We start from the raw sequence: 27,536 nt of genomic DNA, 5'->3' as shown, positions 1-27,536 counted from the left end.
AGGTTCATTCTCGTGTTACCCAGCACGTTTTAGCTTCAGCAAGAACCAATGAGGTTCGTTCTCGATCGCATCAAGCATGTTCGGTAGAGCTTCTCTTTATGTTTGCTGATCAATGTTTATATGTAAATAAAAGCCTAAATTAAATCTCTTCATCTTATAAAGTGATCGAGTCTCTTCAGAAAATTTGGACTAAACCGCTCAATTCATATGGATTAGTTTTACGATCTTTTAACTTTTTGAAGCGTCAAAATGTTAGTTGTGTAGCTGTCAATGGAGGGACAGAAATCTCTCAAATTTCATTTAAAATATCTTAATTTGTGTTCTGAAGATGAATGAAAGTCTTACAGGTTTGCAAATGACATGAGGGTGAGTACCTGATGACAATTTTCATTTTTGGGAGAACTAACATATTAACCCCCACTGGAGCATAAGCAGATCATACAAAAACGTACAAATAAGATTGTAAAAATTAAAACAAATTCGCCGAAACATAAACTAGTTTGGATTTGCCATGAGAGTGTGCTGGCTGTCCAGCTGTTAATTTTTGTTATCATATCAGTTCTGTGGACTGTGAAATATTGTTCAAAGGTTCATCTTTGTGTTGTGTGTTTTCCCCTGTAGCTCCATCCAGCCCCTGTTCTCCAGTTAGAGAGTTTTCAGAACGTGGCTTCTTCATCCGGATGAAATCCACCCTCACCAAGCGTGGCCTCCATGTTAAATCCTCAGGATATAAAGTGAGTCCCTCATGTGGAACATCTTTTGTAAAACGTACAACAAAAGTAAGGATTTTCTTGTGTAGTCTTAAGGCCTGTTCACACCAAGACTAATGTTTCGTGCGGAAATTCGATTAAACATCTTAATTTGAATAAACAACATTTAGTGCATCTGTTCAGAACGGTGCAAACATTCGCATCCCATCAAAGCGAGAGGATTTTTTTTACAAAGAGGCGTTCTAATAAATTTTCCATCGCACTTTGAAACTGGAAAAACTGGACAACCAATAAGATTTGCACTTTTGGTCACGTGCCCAGAATTGCTGCTGTTGCATAAAACTGAATCGCCCCTTATACACGTATTCACTATTCCCTACATTACTCCACTAATATAGACGACTTGATGGAGTGAATGAAAACAAGTGAGGGAATTCGGCCACTGAGTGCCGGAAGGGCTGCCGCTTTTGCATAGTTTGTTCTTGCTGTTTAATAATCATTTGAAACTTAGCAAACTGGCAGCTCCAGTAGTAATGAAACGATTTATCTTAAACTCTGTCATGGTAACTAACTATGTATAAAACTTAATTAAACAATTTAATAATCAATAAAAAAGGAATTGGATGCATGGATGATTCAGCTGCGGCGCCATCTTTTGGTCAGATGCGGGAATTAATTCGCTGCACGACTCTCACAGTGCATTATGGGTATTTTCCAGCCGTTGAGTGTACATCGGTTGTAAACTCGTTATTGCGGTGCATTGTTGGATTAAATGAGAGCACTCGATAACGTCCACGTCCACTATGGTTTCGAATGGCCACTAGGGGGCAATTCCGGACACAGCCTATGTAACTTAGTCTCTCTACTTTTGTACCATATTTTCCATAAATAAAGTCGCACCGGGTCAAAATTGCATTGTTAAAATAAAAAAAGTACAAATAAGTCACAATGGTGTTTAAGTCACATTTTATTATTACATCCATGTAAAATACTGGTAAATAAAATAAAGTGTTTACAAACATTATCAAATGTAAGTTCCCCTTACCCCATGAATATATTTTTTATTCTTGTTCTGTATACCGTTAAATATAAGATATTAAGTATAAAATAAAAATTATAGTGGCATTCATTATAAACAACATATATTATAAACAGCCAGCCTAAACGAAGTTAAAGCAAAACTGAATGTGAGGAGAGATTAAAACTGAAGCCCATAAGGGCTTCAACACTGTTTGATTAGAAAATTAATTATTTTTATGAGTGTTTGAATGATTTCATAATCTGAACTGCTCATTTAATTCCGGTGAATTCAGGTGATTCATGTGACAGGTCGGATTCGGTGTCGGCCAGCCCTGGTGCCAGGCTCCCCCCGCCCCTTGCATCGGCCAATGGGATTGGTTGCTCTGGCGCACACGCTTCCGCCCTCCACGCTCAATGAGGTGCGCATGGAAAGTAACATGTTTGTCTTCCGCGTCAACATGGACCTGCAGATCAGCTACTGCGAGAACAGGTAACCTCCCAGCATGCCTTTCAGTCTCAATTACATTATCTCTAGCTAGTAGCTACCTTTGCCCGAGTGTTTGCCCATAATTATTGTAAATAATAATGTGTACCATATTTTATTGTATTAAGACTGTGTCCCAAGCCTGTGGAATAAAACTGCACTAGTATGTTTGAAAATTTAATTTTATGTGCATTCAAAATTCAACTTTTTCGCTTCCCCCTGGTGCCTGTGAGCGGAAAATATTGCGTATCGCGTGATATCAAGTCTCGCGATGTAACGAATTGCTTTACGGCAAAAAAAAAATCAGCTAAAATTCTGTCATTATTGCGCTCCCTCACGCTGTTCGAACCCCGAATGAAGAAGACGTTGTAAAGAATGTCCCGTCTGCTTTGATGTCGTTGATCTACTAGCCTCTGGTATCTGAGAGTCGCCAACAAGTTTTTACGACAGTGTTGTCAAATATCTATTCCGAAGCTGTAGGGGGAGCTCTATAGAGAAACCTGCGAGCAAAAAGCGAGAATACAGCGAAGAAATTCCCGAAAATGAATATGCAAAATAAAGTAAACGATAGCACTTTATTTTACAGTCCTGTTCCGCATGTGCATACTCTGTACATATTATAGTATAATAAATGGAAGTAAGTGTTGTGGAGAGTCACTCTTAAAGCCAATTCACATTGACAGCAACTGTTGGTGTCTGTCCAAGCTTGTTTTCGCTGATTGGACATGTTGAATCGTCACTTGTCGGGTCGTGGAATGTCTGAGAAGTGACGTACTGGATTGATGTGATTGGCTGTGTCTGTCGGTGCAGTGTGAATTGGCCTTTATATGTGTCCTTGTGTGGGTTTTGTAGGATTTCAGAGTATATGGACCTGAGCCCAGCTGAGGTGGTTGGCCAAACCTGCTACAGCTTTATCCATGCGGAAGACCTGGACACCATCAGGCTGAGCCATGAAGACTGTAAGCCTGTCAGGATATTTGTGCTCGCTTTTTTTCACCTCCCAATTCAGCAAATATTTATATTTGCAATCCTAGGTTTGATCTTGATCATCTAAAATAGCTTATTACACAGCTCTCTCAAATTTCATAATTTTATTTTATATTTATTTTATTATAATTTGTCAGTACGCATTTCATGCCGTGTACTTGATCACGCTTGGGTTTTATCTTGTCATAATGACCAACAAACTGTTATCCTTTGGCTATAATGTCGGATGATAAGGAAATATGAAGATCTTTTGTGATGGTGGCAGCATAAAATGAATGGAAAAAAATAATAATATTAGTTTGAACATTTAAAGAACAGCTGTGTCTGTTTTGACAGTTTAAGAGCCTGAAGCTGCTGTTTACATTTTGACAACATCGCCCCCTAGCCAAATAAACAAATTGTGTAACTCTTCTCCACTTCCAGGTTTAAGACATGTATTGTGGTTTTCAGATATTCAAACATTATGTTTAATCTGACGCCTTCTCTAACTCTTTTGCTTCTCTCTTAGTGCTGCGGAAAGGGCAGGTTGTGACGGGGTATTATCGGTGGCTGCAGAAGAGAGGAGGGTATCTGTGGATTCAGTCCTGTGCCACCGTGTCCATTAACCACAAAGCGCCCCATGAGCGTAACGTCATCTGGGTCAACTATGTGCTCAGGTCAGCTTCCTAGTGACCTTATGTGTTTGTGTTTTTGAGTGTTGCGCTACAGTATAAAAAATATGTTAATGTGATGAGAGTTTCCACAGTGGCTCTTGTAAACGCTCTTCCTCTCCATCTGTCGGCAGTAATCTTCATCACACAAGTGCACACACGTTCAAAGAAGTCAGACAAAAACAAGAAAAAAATTGGCTGTATTTCAGTGATAATTGGACTGGTGATATATAATTACACCAAATGGATGTCAAAATTTTCTGGCTGAATGGTGTTTTAGTTAATTAGCTTTGTAATTACGATAGCTAATTAACTTCTATAGCACCCTGCTGGAGTCATGTTCAGAAGGGCTTTTCTGGTGTGTGTGTGTGTGTGTGTGTGTGTGTTATAACAAGTGAGTACCTCTCATTCCACGTTGTTATTCTCTGTGAGGAAACTCTACAGCCATGTTTCAAAATCTTCCTAACCGTCATGAAACCTGTGACTGATTTTAAACTTTCTACATAGTGAGCAAAGGTCATTTATTGGCACAAAACCAAGTTCTCATGCACAGCATGAGACTCGGTTATGTTTACAATTTATCCCAATCGATTTTTTCATAAGCATATGTTGCTAAGCCAACAATGTTTTAAGAATAAAATACATAACAGACAAATTTGGGGTCAAATGCAACTATTTTATATTTATCTATCTTGGATATATTTTGTTTCAAAATATTTCCGGATTCCCTTCTCAATTTCACTGTCATATTTATAGAGCACAATTAAAAACAACAGTTGACCAATTGTGCTGTATGATGATTTCAAAAAAGGAAGACAAATGCTGGACCACACATAAACTACAACAAGATGAGGACAAAAATACAACATATAAACACACTGTGTAACAAGTTGATACATGAGATGCTGTCTTAGAATTTGACAAACAAGTAATTTTAAAGTTGGAGAAAGAAAATGAAATGTATGCATGCATGGGTGAATCATTCACAATAAGATCATGTCATGCTTACTTTAATGCTGTTGCCTTTCTGTTGGGAAAGCCTTTGTGTTGGGAGTGTCTATCTACAGTATATGATGCCTAAAGCGCTGCCTAAGTAGGCAGCTAACCTACATTTTGGAACAGGCACTATATGATGTACCAGTACCTCATATAGTGCAACCTCCTGTTGTGAGATTCAGCCATACTAAATGATTGGAGAATCACTGTTAACCTGTGGCACAGGGTTTAGCATTTAGACTGTCAAATGTGTAAAGCTCCCTAAGGTAAACTGCTTGCACTCTTTTATCTGTATTTTCAGTCGAACAGAGCTGGCAGACATGCCTCTGGACTTATCACAACTCCCAGAAAGCCTGAGGGCAGAGCGGCTTCAAGCAAGCTCCTCCCCACGTGACAGCTCTCCAAAGGCACAAGGTATGCTCTTAGCCCCACACACAATTATCTATCCATACACTGTTAATAAGCCACTCAACAGCCCGAATCACCAGATTTATCTTTTCTCCAGGCTCCACGGTGACACAGCCATTGAAAAGCAGGTCCGAGACAGACCACAAAGGGAAGGAACCCTTTTCGCACACTGCTGCCAGCCAATCAGAGAGCACCAGGAAGAGATCGCACCAGTCTGACCCTGAAAGTGGTCCTCCCGAGGCGAGGAGGCGGATTGAAGTGTTTCGCCAGAGAGAAGACAGCCCATGTACCTCCTCGGACCAAGCCAGCGACAGCGAGGTGGAAGAGGACGATGAGAGAGTGAACGAGTGGGACCACAACCCCATCAGCAAACGGGTGAAGAGCGAAGAGGGGCCACTGAAACAAGGCAATGGGGCCAACGGAGCAGGTAAGATCCACAACGGCCGCGCTGTGATCCAGCATCTTAAGAGCGTGGTGACCAGTTCCGGGTCGAATATTAAGACTGAACAAGAAGTGATAGGAACAACTCTAGGTTCTGGGAGGCGCTGGAGCCAACCTCAGCACAGCAGTGTAGGAACCAATGGCAGCAGTCCACCTTCCCAACCTCCAAACCCCACCCCAACAGAAGCTCCACCCAAGGGTCTGTACAACCCCCCGTCCCCGACTCTGTCTCCACCCATCTTAGCCTCGTCCCTGCCGAGAGATGAACGGTCCATCCACGGAGGGCGCGCTCCAGACTTCGAGCTCCTGCAGAGACTGACTGCGAGTGGGGCTGCGGGACGTGTGCTCTTTCACCCCCTGGCTCTTGGCCCACAGGGGCCTCAGAGTCTCTACGCTCCCAGCACCATCCGCTACGCCCCACCTGAGATGCCTACAGGTCACGCTGACGGGCACCACTCGGACCATGTGGTCAAAACTCCCGCTTTCTTTCCCCACCTGCAAAGGATCGCGTCTCTGCCTCCTTTTAGCGGCTTTTCTCCAGGCGAACCCACCTTTCCTCCAACTCTGCCCTTCTGTATGAACGGACTGAGGGGGGCGGCAGGGACAGATGAGGATTGAGGGAGCAAGACAGAAAAGAAAATGTAAAGGAGAGGCGGAAGAGATTGTAAAGGACAGGGCACAACATTGAGAGAGGAACTATAGAAGAACTTGAGGTTTGTCAAACAGTCTTCCCAGAATCCTCTCCGGACTTTCCTGTTATTTTGTTAGTGTGTCTTCCTCTCTCTGGACAAGCAGTTAAAGCCATACTGAACATATGAAGGACATCATGCAACTTACACAGAGGGGCCATCGTTGAGGCCCGAACCATTGGGAATATACAGGACCGTCATTGGGTAGGACGCTCTTTGATGAGGAGCGCGTTGCGTGTACTACTAACCTTTTTGGCCCCCAGGACATGGGCCCACCTATATATATTTTTTTCCAAGTCCCAATGAATTTAAGAAACCACACAGGAATATGCAAGTATGGACAAAAGTAGCATGGCGGCAATTCCCAAATAAGACATTCCTAAGGAAACAATACATGAGAAAGCACAGTCCACAGGTCCTTGACTGACTGAGGGATCGCAGTGAAAATAAAGATTAGAACTTTTGAACAGTGTAGAATTTTCATTTTTGTAAAAAAAAAAAGAATTGTCTTTAAACATCTGAAAATAATCACTTGAAAAATGATACATTCAAGGTCATAGCCATATATAGACAACACCGAGTTGAAAGACTTCATACGTGCAAAGGCACCAAAAGAGTTTTTTTTTTCTTTTTCCCACAAGTCATGAGCAAATATCATGGCCTAATCTTCCTATAAGAATTTTGGGGGGGTTGTGGGCGGGGTGGGTGTGGTTAAGTGTGTCTATTTGTCATGTATCATGTCCAAGCACTTATAGTATATTGTTGCATACACGTAGCACTTCATCCATGGCCAGACATTCTAGTTCTTAAACCACAGGAATTACGTTTACAGCTTTTGTGGCAGAAATGTGGTGAAGATTCTGGGAACCGAAGTGTGTAGAACATTGCCTGTTATATAAAGGTGTAATGTTTTATTTAAAAAAAGAAAATGCTCATTGGAAGAATATCACAAACCCTGTTAAACCCAAGTCACATTTCACTCAAAAATCCAAAGTAAGTAAGAAATTATATTTTGCTTGTTTTATGGGATTTTGTTACATTATTTTAATGTGAATTAAGCATATTCTTTTCAAATTCAAGTTTTTTTTACTGTAATACAGTAAAAATTTGTAGTACAGTAATTATAATCTAATGAAAATTACCAATGGGAATTACAAAATCTATCAAAACACCCATTTGCATTACACATTGAAAATGTGGCCCAATTTTCATTCCCTCGGGTCATTTTGACCCCAAACATTTAAAAAAAATGTAGTGTTCTTTGGAGGGATCGAAGACCTTAGACCTTTGTCGCACACAAAAAAATGTTATCGAGGAGTTTGTGGTTGTAATAAAAAAAAGAGTAACAAATCCTTCCCTCAAATTAAAACTACAAATGCTAAAACATTTCCTAAAATTATGTAATAATGTCTACATGTGTATTTGAAAACATTCTGAAGACACAAACTCAAAAACTGACTTTAGGACCCAGCGGAACAGCTCATTTGCTCCATATAGTGCTATAAGGCCATCTAGTGGCAAGAGTCATGAAATATCATGTTATAAATATTATTTCCCACAAAATTGACCCAATGTGAGATATATTGAGCTGATTATTTTCAGAAGGTTATTTTCAATTTAAGTTGAAAGAATGCGAAGAATGTGCTTAAATATATTATTTATTGACAAAACCTAATTTGAAGGTAGGCTACATAACATACAAAAATCTCCCATTAATTGCATTAAACAATAGAAAAAAAATATTAAATAAAATAAGCTTTCTGGACAAAAAAAAAAAAAAAAGTATAATTTTAGGGCTTCGGGTCATTTTGACCCGCGAGGGATGTATTTGTTACAGAATGCGCGGAGAGGATAATAATACCGCAAGGAACATGTCCCTAAAAATAGGCTTTGTAATAAAACCATAATGAAATATGCTAATTTTCTTCTTGCAAAATATAATTTCATTTTGTCTTTTGAGTTTGGGATTAAATGTGACCTGGACATTGTAGGATTTCCCCCTCTGTGTAAAGCCGAGGCACAAGAGCTCTGTTCCCACATCTAGTGAGGTGCCTAGCATTGCAATGCATCTTACGGGCTCCTGATGTGAGCCTGTTCCATAGACCGTACAACTGAGATGCCTTATTTCGACCAGATTCTAAGATAGCATCTCATTTCATTGTGAATCCCAGAATACATTGCAGCAATATTTGTGCATAGAGTATATATGTATTCCTTGTACCCATTAAAGTACTGTTAGCAACATGCAAACATCAAATTATTAAAATCAATGGCGAGGCAGTTCACTAGATTATAGAACAGAGTCAGGGTGCCAAACAACAAGGTCTATGTACTTTACAGGCATAATCATTATAATATCCTAATTTTTTTTTTTTTTTTAAACCCTGAAATTAAACTGATTTAAACCCATAATATGTTTAATTCTACAAAAATATGACTAAAGATCCAGAGCTAACTTTCTCAGATATCCTTATCTACCTTTCACAAGGATGGATAGATGACATAAATTTCAGTTCCTTTCAGATTTCAGTCACTAAAATAGTTTCATGAAGAAAAATATGGATGTTGTAAGTGGACCACAAAAACAATATCAAGTACTGGTAACTCATGAAGCCACTCCGAAGATAACAGGATGTGGTTTAAGCCGTAACTAATCACAACAGGGCAGATACAAGCTTCACCATGTGAACTTTTTTCTTGGTTTTTCCATTTTTTTGTGTATGCCGGTTTCTCTGCCCATGCAGTATTACCAGATATGATGGTTTTCAATAGCGTTAAATGATATGAGATGGTTTTTATTTGTATTTGTGATTGTGTATGAATGTGTAAATAGTTGAGAGCGGGAATCAGTCGTGAAACATCAGCACATGAGTTGGTGTTTCTTTAACCTTTGCCATCACTGTGACTCTAACTTCTTTATGATCAGATGTTTGTGAAAATACAGCGCCATGAGCTTTGAATGAAAATGATACACTGTAAAAAATGATTATGATGATAATCCAAACCACAATAATAAACTCTATTCCAACAATGGAGCATTTCTTTGTGCCATGTCATTTTGTTCTCTGCATATTCAATCTCGATGCATCAAGTTTGATGTCAATGTCACCAAACGCCAGTTGTTCATGAATAAAGAAATTAAAAGGGGTTTGGGGACGACATGAGGGTGAATAAATGATGACAGTCGAAACAAAAAGTTCAATTCTGTTATTTTTTACTGATGTTCCAAACCCATTTTTGACAAATTTGTACTGGTTGCTCATAGTTTAGAAAATATGCTTGAATTTTCATATTCTGGTCACTCTTTTTACAATTTTACAATGCTAAGACGTCCAAGCTTCAAAAAAGCACCACAAAGGTCATAAAGTGTAACATACATTAGACCAGTTTTGTGAACCAGATCAAACAATTCATTTAAAGGGGTCATGACATGGTTTTTTTTATTTTATTATTATGTTCCCTTAGGTGCAATTATAGTATTTCTAAAAAAAAAAAATCAAAAAACTTTTAAAATGTAGTGATTTATGACCTTTTCCCACCCTGTTTCTCATCCTCTGGTTCAAACAGTCTGTTTTGGGGGTGTTTCCCCTTTAAGAGTTCAGTGTTAACGCCCACTGTTATGATTGGCTAACGTCAGAGCCTATGCATCAATCATTGACGCCCCCAGCCAGAATATTTGCGGATACAGCGTAACTGTTTAATAGCGGGTGATGCATGCGAAGCGATGGCTCTTGCAATGATAAGACCTTATATGTTTGAGCCGGAATCCGATGAGGAATCCGAGGAAAATGAACCATCACCACAACAACGGAGACTGGATCAGCCCGTGTCCACATGGAAAATGTAACTATTTGAACTAATAAAAAAATTGTAACCCGAGACACTTGAAAACGGATTATTGTTGCATAATTATCCTATAGCTTAATTTGCTAACAGTTTAACATTATTTAACTAATTTCAATGAAATGATAGGTTGTACCACGGACAAAAATGCATGCACAGGCCATATTTGAAGATGCAGCATTGATATGGCAACATTTTTAATTTTCTATCACATGTAGGCCTACTAGAAAGGCTACATATTTTCACGATTATCTTATACAAATGTGTTTATATTAGCCAGTGATAAAAAGTAATAGTGTAAATATCCTTAAAATGACAATTCTACATAAAAAGGTGTCATATCAAACACATTTATGATTGCTTTAAACATTCACAGGTGCACTTGTGGCAATTGTGGTGCAATGCCCACTGAGCAAGAACATAAATGCTGCATGGAGACCCCCGAAGTATGTGCACATAATGAAATTAAAATACATTACTTACAGTTTGCGTCGTCGATGATCCCAGAATAGTCGGCACGGACTTGTCTTTTAGCAACAGTTTTCTGGCAAAGCCAGCATCATGTTGAGATTTGTTCTCGAAACAGTCATCATTAAAATGTACAGAACAAACGCTTAAGTTAACACTGCCGTCACTGGGACGTCCGCAAAAAATAAACTGCATCCATTTTTCCCTGACGTCTGGATCTTTCGGCAGCGTATTCAGAGATGTTGTTTGTCCACAGCCAGGAACAGCACATCTGCGTGGCATCGTAATTTTCCTGTGCACAGAGTATACCCACTCGCTGTCCGTCGACTGAACACTTGTGTGAGGCGCGCGGTGCGCGGGCGCGACAACGATACGAAATCAGCGTAGTTATCTTGCGCTTGAAGCGTAACTGTCTTCTGCTGGAGGCGGTCATATGCAAACGCTGGTACGTCACTTCGTACCGTGACGTCACTTCTTACCATGAATCCAGAACGAGCTGTATTTAGAGCTTGATTAAATAAATGATTCGTTTATAATGGGGAGGACGTCTTAAGCTATGAAACTTGCAGGACGTTTTTATGGTACAAAGACCTCTTATATACCAAAAGATCAAGGCAAATTTGGTTTCTCATGTCATGACCCCTTTAAATAAGATGACTCATTTGTTCACAACTCATACATCTCTATTTTTGCACCAATGAGAAAGATTTTAAGAGAACCATCACACCTTAAATTTCACTCTGATTCTCACACAAAGCAATCATATAACTTCAGAAGACTGTGAATATAGTACTTTAGTCGTGGACCACTTTCATGGTACTTTTACATTCTTTTTGAAGCTTTGAAAGTCCTTATTCATTGTAAATGAATGAAAAAGTTCCACTAGCTTACTGTTCAAAATGTAAGCTTTTGTGTTTCAAAAAAAAGAAAGTATTTACAGGTTTAGAATGACATAAAATGATGAATTCTTTTCTGAGATCTCCCTTTTAAGGGTGTGTTCCCACTTGGCATGTTTGGTTCAATTAAAACAAACTCTGGTGTGATTACTCTGTTTGTGCGGTTCATTTGAATAAGTGTGAACGCTGAAATCAGCGAACCATTGAAACACTAGTTTTTACATGATCTCTGATCAGTTTTATACATTTGTTCATTTTAATGAGATATTTGGATAATTAAAAGGAATAATAGTAGTATCTTATTGGCCAATTTAGCTAAGCAATCCATGGAACAAACAAAACAAACCCTGAAAATTGATACATACAAGAACATATTATATAGACATAATAATATTAATAATTTGTTACATTTATATGGCGCTTTTCTGGGTACTCAAAGCGCTTTACATGGAAGGGGGAATCTCCTCAACCTCCACCAATGTGCAGCATCCACCTGGATGATGAGACAGAACACCCACCACACACCAGCATATATATTTAATGATTTAAGATGATTAGTTAATTGACCCTTCGCAGGGAGCTTGATTGACAGGTGATCTGACCAATCATACATCGCCATCCGCCATTTTGTCGGACAAAGCAGTCAGGAGAGTTAGTTGATTAACATGGGAAAATTTTAACTGAGTGTACTGACATCTTTCCGCGGTTAAAACAACATTCCTTCTTATGTTCATTCATGTTTATTTGATGCTATAAATGAACTAGAAGGAAGAGATGATCGGTTCACGAGCAGCTTTAACTGAGGCTCTACAGCGATCTGTCAGACACAGATCTAAATTTAAATTTCTTTTAAAAAATGACCAAATTTGAAAGGTGAGACTTTGTTTAATACGTTTAATATCAAAAGTACCGGTAACCGAAAAATAACCTGGTCTGTCCTGTACAGTCAGCGTGTTGTCAGTCTCCTCTCTGCTCCACGTTGTATTTCTCACTGCATGAGAACATGGAGTGGCATGGGAGCGGCGTAGCTTGTCGGGCATAGCGACAGTAACTAAGGGGGGGGCGGGACTTTGCGAACGGTCAATTGCATTTGATTAATTATATTTTTAATAAAACATTTGCAATTGGTTGGTAAAAGCTGTTTTTATGCATACTTGGTCTGAATTTTTGTTGCATTTACACTGTTTTGACCAGCAGGCGTCACCAGCATTGTGGTGTTTGGAACGCTTCGAAACAGTGAATAATTTTCTGAAGCGATTGGTTTAATTGACTCAAAGCTTTGAAAAGCTTCATCCCATCACTACCAATATAACCCCTCTGGATCTTTTAGTACCGCTCCGAGAGGGAATCGAACCTACGTTTCCGGCATGGGAGGCGGGCCCACTAACAAGTACGCTAAAGACCGCAGCCTCTAGCATCAGTTGCTAACGCACCTGTTGAGATCAGCGGAGTGAGGTTTACCTGCACAGCTCTTATTATAGCTGGCCAACGTTACACTCACCCCCCTAAACCTCACTCCCACCCGGGTCACGGCACCAATATAACCCCTCCGGTTTTACTCGCCCCACTCCGAGCAGGACTGGTACCAATGTCTTCGGCATGGGAGGCGGGTGCACTTTCAAGGACGCTAAAGACCACAGCCTCTAGCATCAGTTGCTAACGCACCTGTTGAGATCAGGGGAGTGAGGTTTACCTGCACAGCTCTTTCTATAGCTGGCCAACGTTACCCCCCCCCAACCCCCAACCCCCCTAAACCTCACTCCCACCCGGGTCACGGCACCAATATAAATCCTCCGGTTTTACTCGCCCCACTCCGAGCAGGACTCGAACCTGTGTCTCCGGCATGGGAGGCGGGTGTACTTTCAAGGACGCTAAAGACCGCAGACTCTAGCGTTAGACGCAGTGTGAACACACCCTAAGAGTAGCATGAAAAATACAATGGCAAAAAAAAGTACACCAGTTGCATGCTTGGAAACTTTCAAATATTTGAAGTGTCTGTCTTGAATGACGTGAAGGGGGTTGCTTTTGGATTTGAAAAGTGAACATTCAAAAGGGATTAACAATCGGCTATTATCTTGTGTAAATTTTGTAATCCACACCGGTCCATGTTAACAAGTTCAAAAGAAGAGGAAAAGAAAGGAAAGATGAAAGAACATGGATCGGATTGATGTGATAAGCTGCTTTAACAACAGCTCCCTCTGGGAGCACATGTAAGCTACCCAACTCTGTCAACTCTTCCGCTCCGCTCACAATAAAGCCTTTTGATTGGCGTTCATCATAATCCGTGTACAGATTCATAACTCTGGCTCCGTGTCTTTGAAGCGGAGTCGGTGAGCGGCCCGCTGTCAGAGTAATAGGCCGGAGGGTCGAGACAAAGGCAGACGCTGTGATTGAAACGTGGAGCGTGCTGGTGTTAGCGATGGTGTTGTGTTGTTTCAAGAAACCCCAGGGAGGGGCTCTGACATTGAAGACGGGTTAAAACCTGTTTTACATTCAAGTGGCAGGCCTCAGTTCATTAGTGTGAGGATCATTCCCTCTTGACGACTAAAGGAATTGCATACTAAAGAAGCTGAGTTGTTGGGAAGAAAAGGCGAATGGCCGGGCCGTGTGCGTGCGCATACGATAACTCGACTGTGACCCGGAGTTTCTCCTCTAAAATATCCTCCACGGCCATCTCTTAAGAGCACACTGACATATAAACAGGTATTAGTTCTCTTTTATGGGTCATTTTGGCAATAAATAGGGGGAACATTGCGGTTTTCAGTGATCTTGTGTTGCAAATGGATAAATTGCGACAATAACAAATGAAGTTCGGTTTAACAAACCGGTTCCACATGATGGAGATGCAGCTCTGTGCGATTATGAACTCAGTTCGTGTAACGCAGGTGTGTGAAGTCTGGCTTGTGGGGATGTGTTTGGGCGCTGTGCCCTTTAGCCGTGTGGCGGCCCCTGTAGATGCCCTGAATGTGAAGCAGAGCTGCGTGCGCTGAGGGAGAGACAGACAGACCGCGGGCCAACTGCACTGAAACACGCGCGGAATCAGTAACTAACGAACTGCACCAAAACACCAGAGAACGAGGACGAGTTGGAGAATAGGCAAGAAAAACATGGACGACGTCAGACATGTTTCATTTGTTCTTGAGCCCTCAATGTTGGGGAGTAAATAACTAAATGCAGTGACACAACAAGTGTAACTGCATTTATTAGTAGTCTTATAGTCGCTCAGCAGTTTTCTAAACAGCTTTTTTATTAAAGTAAGCGTGAAACTGAAGTTGTTTAGTGTTTCCTTCTCTATTGTGACGTATATGTGATTGAAATGGCTTCTTAAACGAGATAAATGTAGGACAGGACTTGATTTTGTCCATGGGGAACTGATTAGATTGTGGTTTGCTATTGGTCGATCTCATGTGAGTGACAGGTTGCCCCGCCCTCTCGCCAGTATGCACATCATCAGAGAAGAGATGTCGCAAGAGGGAGGGGAAGTTATTTTGATGAAAGATTATGAATCTATATTGGCAAAAGTTTTGGGACATCTGCCTTTACACGCACATGAACTTTAATGACATCCGATTCCTGATCGGTAGGGTTTAATATGGAGTTGGCCAGCCCTATAACACCTTCAACTCTTCTGGGAAGGCTTTCCACAAGGTTTAGGAGTGTGTTTATGGGCATTTTTGACCATTCTTCAAGAAGCGTATTTGTGAGGTCAGGCGTTGATGTTGGACTAGCAAAATCTTATGAGTGATTGCATTACTCATCACAAATGTATTGGAGCAAAGAGTACATACACTTATTCAAAAATGTGGTCAAGTTGAGAGTAAAAGTTGATAATGTCTCAGTAAAACTACAAAGTAGCCAAAAAGGTCATACATTTACTTAAAAATTGTATGTTTGTTTTGCTGGTAATTGTAATGTACCTACAGTAACAGTTTCTTTAAAATAGTAGTTGGACTGTAAACTACTTTAACTAGTGTGTGGATAGGAAAGCTACAGCTTCTGCAACACTGTCAGCTTGTTAACCTCGAAAGGCCACTAACATGACATTTCCACCTTGTGCAGCGCTGAATTCACGCCACCTTAAGCATCAAACCTGTCCTTCTCAGAAATTGCGGGAGACAAATGTGCTTGCATAGTCCCCGTTTATGTACATATTCATAGACTAATTATGTACTGTAAATAGCACTGAAGGTCATGCATAAACAAATAGTCTGTAACCAGTGATAAACACTCCCAATCAACATACAATGAATGTCATTGGTTTTTAAGGTGCACATTTATAGAATGTTCTGCATTTCACATTAACATAAATATACATTTAAAATAAAAAAATATAAAAAAAAACGAGTGAAAAACAGCAGAAATGCACGACAGAGGTGGAATTATGAACATCAGCCAATCAGGCTTCAGGATCAAAAGCCACATAGCAAAGACAATCATCTGCCTGATACTAAAAACTCAACAAAACGAAAACCTGACCAAATTCTAAATGTGTTACGAAAATTACAAAACACGACCATGCAGCAACAATATTATATGCATTTATATGCAGACAGATAAGTGCCATAATTTCTCTGAGGACTCAGGTATTTGATAACAACAACAGCCACTGTGACAAGAAATCAACAACGACACACACAAAAAAAAAACTTTTTGGATGACAATAATTAAAATATATAATCAAATAAATGCGCATCTCTTTGAAGATGTACAAACAGAAGTGGAACGACTAATGAAAGAAGCAGCGCACATGTTTCCGAGTCCCCGGCGCCATTAACAAACCGCACACGCGTCCAGATCAACACGTCTGTCTGTTTACCGTGAATCCCTTCCTCCAGAGACGCCACCTGCCCTTGATATCTCACACAACCTCCACTCACGTTTTGTTTTAACTTTTTACCGTTTAACAACTTTTTGTCATTACAATTTCACAGTTGTAATTAATTAACCCCTAGCGTGATGGAAGTCTATGGGGCAAAATGCTTAAACATTAGGCTAAACACACTACAAAAAAATGCCTTCATCCCTTAAATTTTTAAGTAGCCTACAATCAAGTTGGCTGTTTAAATCATTTCAACTTATATTACATCTAACTGACTCAAAAAATAGAACATTACTTAACTTATTTTAGTTAAAGTAATGTAGCTAATGTTGACATGATTTATTTTATTTTTTTACAGAGTAATGTTTGAAAAAAATACTTAACTTAAAGCTGCAGTCCGGCACTTTTTTGGGTTTAAAAATATAAAAAAAGACATTTTTGAAAAAAAACGTAACCAGCCAGTGTTCAAAACGATCTGCTTGCCTTACCTCGATTCAAAACGGTAATCTTGTAATAATGATTTTAATTCCAGTGGTACTGGTGGATTTCCGCGGGAATTTCGAGCATGTCTTTGCGTCATTACGTCACTTCTGTACACATAGAGAAGGAGTCCCCGGCTAGCGTGTGTGGATGATGGAGGAGATTTATCCACTTGGTATGGCGGATCCCGAAAGTTTAAAGCGACAATCACCAGTGACAACTGGAGATTCACCAGTTGTAAAACCCAAAGACTTCGGACTTCAGAGTGGCTACAGAAAAAATATATTTTTCACGTTTTGACGTGATATAAGCAATCGTTAGATTTAATCAGCATGATATAGCTACTGCAATGCTTCCCCCCACCCCCCGAATTTGGTCAGAACAAAAGTGAATGTTACTTACTTGTTCAGATGACATTTACCGATGAAAATTCTAATGTTGACACTTTCAAAAGGCATACTCTAACATTGCTGATGACAGTACAGTTTTCACAGCGACGCGACAGGTTCTCCTCAATACATTGTGTTCATCCGCGCTGTTTCATGCCGATTTACTACCCACGCACAGTTAATAATTCCGCGAATAACTGCAATTGCAGATTTCTAACAGAGATGGCGACAAAGAGGAAAAACGACGGACTGCAGCTTTAAACATTAAACTGTATATTAGGCTAAATAGTTTAGTAACATTATCTGTGCAAGACCATGTGAACATTTTTGGTCATGACAGGAGTTAGAATGGCATATAACAAATTCAATATGCGATTCTTTCACTCTAGTGTCACGATTAGAAAATTAATATTTACGTTTTATGCGATTGAATTTCAAAATTGAGTATTTTAGTGTTTATATTAGTGAAGTGTCTTGCCCCACTAGAGCTGTTAATGTTGTCTACAACTATTAATAGTCATTAATATAGCTGAAATAAAATAAAATAGAAAAATTGGTAACACTTTAAAGGTCTCATTTGTTAACATTAACTTAATGTTAACAAATGAGACCTTATTATAAAGTGTTACCAATTTTTCTATTTTATTTTATTTCAGCTTTATTAATGACTATATAAGCATTAACTAACATGAACTAACAACCAGCAAAACATTTTTGCAGTATTTATTAACCATTGTTATAAAAATGTGCATGGTAGTTCACAGTAGGCTACATTAATGTTAAGAGATACAATCTTTGTTTTAAAAAAACGAATTAGTCAATTTTGATACACGACAACAATGTACTAAAAATGAAAATGTCCCCCCCCCCCCCCCCATTTTTCACGTACAGAGACAACGTTGTCAAAACGATCCCGTTCGCACGACAAAAAACGCTGTATTCTGCTGCCAGACCAGTAGTTGGCGACATCACCTTGTAAAGAATCACTACCAGCCGGCTAGACTGAACACACGTATTACGCATGATGTCATCGTTTTCACAAATGTGTGTTTCTGGAGTTACAAAGACTACAAAGCGAAAAGGCGTACATGTGACGTGATACCTTTTCACTCAATGAATGAAGCTAACTTTACTGAAGCTAACGTCTGTCATTTTTTTCTATAGTCTTACGTTATAATCGTAAAGTTACGCCGTGATGCCTGAGTGTTTTGTACCAGACTGCACACATACGAGCAACGGTGCGAGACGAGAGATGTAGTTCTTTGAGCAATTTTCACATAAAAATGTTACTCTTCTGTTTTATGACAAACTGCGACTTTCTTGGCTTTCATAATTATCTTTTAAATTGACAAACATCATATGTGTAATTCAGGGCACAGTTCGGACAGAATAAAAAGATAAGTTGTCTCTCGCCACTGACTACCATACATATTTTTTCCGAAATAAGGTCCCATGAGCCGGAAGCGGAGGGGCGGGACTTAGGCTCTCTATTACGCATGCGAATGGTGTCACCGTTTTCACAAATGTGTGTTTCTGAAGTTTTACATGGAGACAATAACGTTATCGTTTTCTTAAAATGTCGTTGTCGTGAAAATTAACAGGTAAAACGCATAAAAAGTTGTCAGTTTTAAGTAAAAAACGGGATTGTCGTGTCGTGTAAACGGCCCCTAACTTTGCGTTTTTTTGCGTACAGACGGCCAAAACGCATAAAATGTTTTCAAACAATTTATAAATGACAAAACCACATAATGGAACTACTAAAACATACATTATATATATATATATATGAAAAAGCTCATTCAAAATATGAATAAATACTATAATAGTTTGTAAATAATATGAAAATAACACTGCTCCACTTCCATTGTAAATACATTACTGTAGAAGTGCAAATTACAGTACTTTTAATTGAACTAGTTTTGACCCGAATCACTCGTTTAACACCACTAATAGTTTATCCAAAATAACGGACAAGAAAAATGAGCAATTGACAACAATTTAATCTGGAATAGGACATTTTAGATGACATTGTTGAATTATTCCTTGAAGGAAAGATATGTACTTTTAACATGGAAAAAAACAACAACCTGGATTTAAACATTTAGAGTAGACTGATTTTAAGAGTGCAATGTGCGCCGATTAAATGTACAGTAAACATACACACACTCCAGTAGTGAATCTCTGTATACGAGCACGTGCGGTCTGAACACACATCTCACCTCGTCGGATTATCGACACACCAAAAGACAGAAACTGCTACTAACAATATACTTTGGATTCGTGCATAATAAAAGAAAAGTCGTGCTTTCATCTCTGCCGAGAGAAAGCCATGAGTTGGAAGATGAAGTCTAGAAGTTCTTGTCAAATCTACAAGGAGTGATTTTATTGAGTAAGACTAGAGAAGGAAATCTGAAGGGAATTGTGAGAGACGTGAGGTAATCATTTTCAAATAAATCTCAAAGAATAAGTGCAATATAATGGAAAAATGCAGCATGATGAAAACTGATATGTAACATGAAAAAAAAAACAGCTCTAATATTATAAAAGCTGGAACACTTTACAGTAAAGTTTAGTTTTGATAGCATTATTTAATGCAAACATTGAACAATAGTCACAGCATTTATTAACCTTGATTAATGTTCATTTCTACAGATACAAATACTTTAAGTCATAATGCTCTATATATATATAACAATTATAGATGTAAAAATATAAATGAGAAATTCTGATTTTTACACATTATAAATGAACATGAACTGATGTATTATCAAAAGGAACAATAGTATATTTATACATGAATGCTGTATTGTTATTATCAGTTGCTTAATGCATTAACTACTGCTAGAAAATCAAACCTTATTGTAAAGTGTTATCAAACTAATATCAGAACTTTTATTTCTAAATGACGTCACTATATAAAATACAGTTGAACAACCAAGATGCTGAACTAGTTGTCCGGTAAGCGCTAGTTAAGAAATTAACTTTTATTTTACTGTTCCAGCACTCATATCCCACAACCAGCAAAAATATTACAGAGGAAAAATATGAATGTATGTCCCTTTGTAAGCAGTGTGTGGACAGCTCATGTTCAAAAGCATAAGAAACAAAAACTCGCTCATCCCAAGAGTACAGCACAATAATGTGGAAGCCACGACTCCACACCGACCTGAACCCAGTGTTGCCTTTTGTCTTAAAGCAGTTTATGAATACAGAGCTGTGGGTCAGTGTAAAAGGCATTTGGACTCAGAGTCTCACTTGTCTCGGCCTTTTTCTCCAGGACCTCGTCTCTCGCTCCGGGCTCTGCACTCGGAGCACTCCCCGCCTTCATCTCCCCCGTGCTCTTCCTCTTCCTCGTCCTCGTCGTGAATGATCTCCACCTCCAGGCGGCCGATGTAGAGCGATACGGCACACAGCCAGAAGAGGGCAGCGCTGGACACCACAGCCGTGTGGAGCAGCACAGCGGGCAGAGAGAGCAGCATGATCCTCCTCAGAGTCAGGAGACTGACCACGTATGACGCTCCGCCGAACGACACACACACTCCGCCCAGGATGAAGAACGCTGCGGGACAAAAGAAACAAACCTTTCAGAACAGGAAAAGGATTTAGGATGTTACTCACACACAAACAGATGACAGAGCAGAGAGGGAAAAGACTGAGCGCATGCATAAAAACAAAAAACAAAACAGAGGGACTGAGAAGAAAGAGATGTAGTACCATATCCAGCCTCTCGGCCCACATCACTCTGTACAAACGCAATAACGCCGATCCCGGTTGCCAGGAGACCATTCCGGAACCAGGACAGAAATCCTGCAATAAATAAATAAATAAAATTGCTTAAATTATCCGTTTATCTAAAACATTAATTCATTCAGCCTATGTCAATAGGCCTGATTCGTGCCTAATCTGGACAGATGATCTCACCCGTTTCATGAGACTTCCGCAGCATCTAGAAAATAAAGTAAAATACGAGTTTATACACAGATCATTCTGTATTTATGTCAATAATGATAAGACATTTTATAAAATATGGTACTACCATTATTATTATTATTATTATGTAACATTAAACCAATAAGGTAATGCCATGGTTTTTGGACACAACACCATGTTAAATGAGGACCATTGTAGAACCATTTCTTTGGATTAGCATGTGAATAAAATGGTGCATTAAAGGTAGGGTAGGTCAGAATTGTCTAAAAAAAAACTTTTATTCAAATTTGTTTAAACTGTCTTTATATACCAATACATAATTAAAATGTAAGTACTTTGAAAAAGAGAGTATAAAAATTGAGTGACTGTAGTGTATTTAATCTTCAATAAACAGCTCATTAATTCCATTCAGTCCCACCTAAAAACGGGTGCGCGACTGCTCGCACGTTGGCAAAGCCAGTAATAGAGCTGGTAAGTCCCGCCCCCTCCGCTAACCCCGCTGGACCTCAAAGTTGAAAAACCGTCAATGCAAGTGAATGGGAGAAAATAATTATTTTCTGGTCCCGTTTGAATTGTGCCATGAATTTGAACATATGTTGACTGTGAATTTTTTATATAATCTTTCGTGTGAAAAATGCTACAATTTAGCGGGTAGAAGTTTGATACGGGTAGACTTTGTGTGAGAGCACTTTGTGGACTACAACTCTTCGCTGCTTTCGGCGCGTTTGAAACGTCAACACCACTAGCTCACGGCTCTAGCTCACGGATCCCGCTAGACATGGCTGTGTCTTTGGTGCACTTCACCGCCTTCTTTCAGGGAGAGGACAAAATCGTTGAGGTTGGCGAAAACCACGGGCAAGTCAACTTTATGTGGTGACGTCACATAGGCGACATGTAGTCTTTCTCGTTATGTCTTTTCCACAACTGCTAGCCGACGAATCATACCATATACTGTCAAACTTGTAACATGAAAGATTATATATAAAATTCACAGACAACATATGTTCACATTCATGGCACAATTCAAACGGGACCAGAAAATAATTATTTTCTCCCATTCACTTGCATTGACGGTTTTTTAACTTTGAGGTCCAGCGGGGTTTTACGGAGGGGGCGGGACTTACCAGCTCTATAGCGGCGGTAGTCATGGCGACGGAGAGTGACAGTCGCGCAAGCCAATCACTTGTTTCGTCCCGGTAGGAATTAATGAGCTGTGTTTTTTGAAGATTAAATACACTATAGTCACTCAATTTTTATACTCTCTTTTTCAAAGTACTTACATTTTAATTATGTATTGGTATATAAAGACAGTTTAAGCCAATTTGAAAAAAAGTTCTTTAGACAATTCTTACCTACCCAACCTTTAATATAGTAACATCATTGTATACTAGTGTACCAGAGCACCACCAGTACTTTTCGTAATTAGTAATATGTGACCCTGGATCACAAAACCAGTCACAAGTAGCACAGGTATATTTGTGGCATTGTAGGGGTGAAAATGATCGATTTATCTTTTATGCCAAAAAAACATTAGGATATTAAGTAAATATCATATTCCATGAAGATATTTTGTAAATTTCCCAGCGTAAATGTATAAAACTTTTTTTTTTTTTTTGACAACTTTAAAGGTTTTTCAATGTTTCGATTTTTTTGCACCCTCAGATTCCAGATTTTCAGATAGTTGTATCTCGGCCAAATATTGTCCCATCCTAAAAAACATACATCAACAATGGAAAGCATATTTATTCAGCTTTCAGATTATGTGTAAATAATTTCAATTCCAAAGTTTTAGTGGTCCAGCCTGGACCGTCCAGGGTCACATAAACGAATAAAAAAAGTGAGGAGGAGAGAGTGTGTGTTGTGTTTACCAGCGCGTCGGCTTTATCTAGTTCAGTGAAGATGTATTGTTGCTGTTGCTCCACGGCTCGTGTTCTGTTCAGCGGGGGTTTCTCCCCCGCACGGCGCGCGCTCCCCCGGTGAAGCGCGCGCGCTGGAGTCCACGCGTACTGCAGTAACGGCCGCCGCGCGACCTGCGAGACCGGGCACACGAGTCGAGACAACCGCCTGCACGTTAACCAACTTATGGAAGCCATCGTTTACGATGGACTGGGAAAACCCAAAACACGACCTTTACCCAACCTCTGAACTCTGACACTGCCGGTGAGTGTGTGTAAAGACTCAAGCCTCGTGCTCGCAGGAGTGCGCGTGGAATTCAGTGGCGCCATCTATCATTACTTCCTCGTCCTCATATGATGTTATTTATGTATTATAATGAGTTCGTATTTAAAGTCCCTGATGGATTTAGTTACATCTCTTTGTTACGCAGTACTATATTTTAAAATGTGTAATTGTAAGGGGTTTTAAAGGTAAAATCGTAGGAAGATGCAGTAGAAGTTGTGTCCACAAGATGGCGCCAAAACACAACAAATCATGTGCTGTTATTGACATATCATGTCATAATTATGACTTTCTTAAAATCATAAATTAGCCTTTTTATCTCGTAATTGCGATTTACCAAAGCATGATTTTTTTTCTTATGTGGCTTCCATGGTATTTGGACCAGTAACAAACTCTAGTAAAGTTGTTGTCCAAAATGTAGCCAGTGCTAGATTACTTAAAAATTGTAATCAATTACTAAATACAATTTACATGATGAAAACTGTAGTTAGTAATGTAATCATTTCACATTTTAGGTAATATAGGCCTAATCTGACTACTGTTTGATTACTTACTTTTAGCCTAACTTGTTTATCACATAGGCTAGATTGAAATGGGTTAAAACAAAGAGAGAGAAGAACAAATATGTTAAACATTTGTAATCAACAAAATTAAGTGCATTAAACAATACATTACGTCAGTTTCCCTAACTGGGGTTTGTGAAGGAACGGCAGGAGGTTTGTGAATTGATGATAAAAACAATCAAAATAAAGCACAAACGAGTTTTATTTTGTATGCTGTGTAGTATTTTGTGAAAGATAATAAAGAAGAATTAGAGAATCAATAAATTCGGACTAATTTACTGTCATATTGTTAATATTAAGTTATCATATAATCAGTAAAAATGTCACTGTGGTCTGATTATGAGTATTTACAAAAATGTAATATAATTTTATTACAATTAAATAATTTTTGGAATCTGACTATAACATATAATCAGTTACTACCCAGCAACTCTATATTTTGGTGGAAACAAAGAGATTTTTGCAAAAAAATGCTTGTTAATATAATGATTTCTGTTAATATGATAATATTTGGATGCTTACATAAGTCAGACTTAAAATATGTATAAAATTGGAGAATCCAGGTTGTATAATGTAAAAAATGATGATCAATAAGTTATGAAAACATGTTTTCACACTACTTTAACTCACCAAATTTGTATAAGTTATACAAGATTCCACTTTTTTTTCAGTCAGTTTAATGTAATTTAAGTTGAAATGACTTAAACATCCAAGCTAATTGCACTTAAATATTTATTTAAAGTGACATATTTTGCAACTTCACTGTAAAAAAAATATTTTCATTATTTATCACAACTTTTTATCTTTTGTTAAATCAACTTAGATAATTAATGTCCTTCAAATAAGAAAATATTTTGAGTTTCTATCAATCTTTTCAATCAATCAAACTCAATTATTTAATTTCAATGCATTAACTCAGTTATTTAATTTCAATGCATTAACTCAATTATTTAATTTCAATGCATTAACTCAATTATTTAATTTCAATGCATTAACTCAATTATTTAATTTCAATGCATTAACTCAATTATTTAATTTCAATGCATTGACTCAATTATTTAATTTCAATGCATTAACTCAATTGTTTAATTTCAATGCATTAACTCAATTGTTTAATTTCAATGCATTAACTCAATTATTTAATTTCAATGCATTAACTCAATTATTTAATTTCAATGCATTAACTCAATTATTTAATTTCAATGCATTGACTCAATTATTTAATTTCAATGCATTAACTCAATTGTTTAATTTCAATGCATTAACTCAATTGTTTAATTTCAATGCATTAACTCAATTGTTTAATTTCAATGCATTAACTCAATTGTTTAATTTCAATGCATTAACTCAATTGTTTAATTTCAATGCATTAACTCAATTGTTTAATTTCAATGCATTAACTCAATTGTTTAATTTCAATGAACTCAAAATTGTAAGGCAACCAGGTAACTTACTTTTTTAAGTTAAACCAAATTTTTTTTTACAGTGTTGGTAGGTTTCCTTTTGGTCTCTTCCTATTGGTGTTTTATTAGCTAAAGTTGACCACTCACCATGTTTCAAATACCTGTTTGACCACCTTAAGATGGTATAACTAGCTGGTAGAAAGTGCGTAAGTTTAGTTGTGGCAAAACACTTTTTAAAATCCAAAATACTTTCTAAGCAAGGGCACCGTATTGTCCTGATTTGATGTAAGTGTAAGATCAGAAAAGTCATTTAAAGTGTGCGCTGCTGTTGTTTATGGCATATGTATGCTTGTGTTTGAGTGGCCCTTTCCGGCCTCCTCTCTCCCAGCGCAGAGGCCTTTTGTCTTGATGTGATCCTGTGGGATCGTGCGTCGCCACGCCTCAGCAACCTGATGGTCATATAGCGTGAGGAGCGCAGAGAGGAAGGAGGGGGTCAGAGGAAAGACGGGACGGTGTGTGTATTTCTATGTACGTGTGTGAAGAATGCCTTAAGGAAAGGGCCGCCTTTGATATAAACAGTAACTAAGCTCGGGTTGTCACGCTATGATGCCGTTCCTCATGAAGACTGCAGACGTTTTCTTGTCAAGGCATGTGTTATTATGGCATTGGCAATTTAATATGTTCATTACTGTAAGTGTGCATGTGCACACGGACCGACATTTAAACATTGATCTGAGCTGCTAAAACTCAACTGCAAAGTAAATCGACTTCTAAAGGCATTCAATGCTTCTTCATCTTTCTCAAAAATAATGTATACTTTGCATTTTCTTCATTTGAGGGCTTTACTTACGTTTACAGTTATTGTTGTACAGTCATTAAAGGGATAGTTCACCCAAAAAATTTCCAAACTTTCCATAAAAATGTCTTCCGTTCCAACCTCAAGTTGTTCCAAACTTATTCCAAACCAAAAATCTGCTGAACACAAAGGACGATATTTTGAAGAGTGTTTGTGTTCAGCAGATTATTATTTTTTTTAACAAGTTTGGAACAACTTGAGGGCGAGTTAATGATTATTTTTGGGTGAACTATACCTTAATAAATGTAACATCAATAACATAATTGTTTGAAATGTTTGGATCATCACTTTTTTTTTATTATTACTTTTTTCAGCAAGGGCACATTAAATTGATCAAAAGTGGCAGAAAAGACATGTATTATATTCTATTTTAAAAGTGATTTTCGTTTTGATCTTTCTATTCATCAAAGAATCCTGGAAAAAAAAATCCACAAAAAAAATATGAAGCAGCACAACAGTTTTCAACATGTTTCTTGAGCAGCAAATCATCATATCAGAATGATTTCTGAAGGATCATGTGACACCGAAGACTGGATTAATGATGCTGAAAATTTATAACATATTCGTAAAGAAAAAAGTTATTTACATTTTTTACAATAATTAATTCACAATATTACTGTATAATACTTGTAAAAATCGTATCAACCCCAAACTTCTGAATGGTAGTCTATGTGCCATAACTGTTCAAACTAATATGTAAATGGATTTGCTGTATTACTTATGTCATTATGCATTAAAATGTGTCTTCTTTGGTATTTATATTATTATAATAAATGACCTTGTTTATAACATGTATATATTTAATTGTATTGAACTCAATTAGGTTATAATGATGACTAGACATGTGAAAATATATAAGCAAATAGCCAGCAAAAACCAAAAGTATATTATAAGAGGACATAAAAGTTTGTACAAAAAACATATTAACACATTTTTTAATGTAAAATAATTATAGGTAACACTATTTTAAGGTGACGTAGTTACGTTACTACATGTACTTATAGAAATAACAATAAATAACAAAGAACAATAAATTCTGCATAATTACAAGTAACTAACCCTAAACCAAACCCTAACCGTATCTCTAGTTAATTAATATTACTCAGTACTTAAGTATTATGTCACCTGAAAATAAAGTGTAACCTAATTATAATTAGAAAATGATTAGAAAAATTTTAGATGTCTTCTCGTCTGGAGGCATATGTCCTCATCGTGTCCCTGTTGTTTGTTTAATCTTTTTTTCCTTTGAGTGTGTGTTATCTCTCCAGACGTGTCAGCCCAGCTCGCTGTGGTTTAGCTGGAGGTCAGTCTGGACACTAGTAATCT

The 27,536-nt window shown here is 38.1% G+C and overlaps 3 protein-coding genes across 8 annotated transcripts in view; 1 reads left to right on the top strand and 2 right to left on the bottom strand.

Annotated features, from left to right (window-relative positions):
* Positions 1–7,972, top strand: part of npas1 (neuronal PAS domain protein 1) — a 78,840-nt gene extending 70,868 nt beyond the window's left edge. For all 6 annotated transcript variants that reach the window (XM_079609849.1, XM_079609848.1, XM_079609847.1 and 3 more), the window contains 6 exons: positions 622–734; positions 2,024–2,220; positions 3,067–3,173; positions 3,710–3,857; positions 5,149–5,261; positions 5,353–7,972. In XM_079609849.1, the coding sequence (XP_079465975.1) occupies positions 622–734; positions 2,024–2,220; positions 3,067–3,173; positions 3,710–3,857; positions 5,149–5,261; positions 5,353–6,314 (1,640 nt within the window). In that variant the 3' untranslated portion in view covers positions 6,315–7,972. The remainder of the gene's footprint in view (positions 1–621; positions 735–2,023; positions 2,221–3,066; positions 3,174–3,709; positions 3,858–5,148; positions 5,262–5,352) is intronic.
* Positions 1–10,985, bottom strand: part of gab2 (GRB2-associated binding protein 2) — a 508,732-nt gene extending 497,747 nt beyond the window's left edge. Inside the window, exon 1 of the mRNA XM_079608811.1 lies at positions 10,712–10,985. Within this exon, the coding sequence (XP_079464937.1) occupies positions 10,712–10,978 (267 nt within the window). The 5' untranslated portion in view covers positions 10,979–10,985. The remainder of the gene's footprint in view (positions 1–10,711) is intronic.
* An 8,279-nt stretch (positions 10,986–19,264) lies between these two features.
* On the bottom strand, positions 19,265–23,457 carry tmem160 (transmembrane protein 160). The gene is made up of 4 exons (XM_079609614.1): positions 23,079–23,457; positions 21,202–21,226; positions 20,995–21,087; positions 19,265–20,839 (listed from the first exon to the last, which is right to left on the bottom strand). Exons 1-4 carry the CDS (start codon positions 23,301–23,303, stop codon positions 20,532–20,534), a joined length of 651 nt encoding a protein of 216 aa, XP_079465740.1. The 5' UTR covers positions 23,304–23,457; the 3' UTR covers positions 19,265–20,531.
* Between the last annotated feature and the right edge of the window lie 4,079 nt (positions 23,458–27,536).

The sequence above is a fragment of the Phoxinus phoxinus genome, assembly GCF_949152265.1.
Source record: "Phoxinus phoxinus genome assembly, chromosome: 4".
NCBI lineage: Eukaryota > Metazoa > Chordata > Actinopteri > Cypriniformes > Leuciscidae > Phoxinus > Phoxinus phoxinus.
This window is presented reverse-complemented; position numbering and strand designations above follow the sequence as displayed.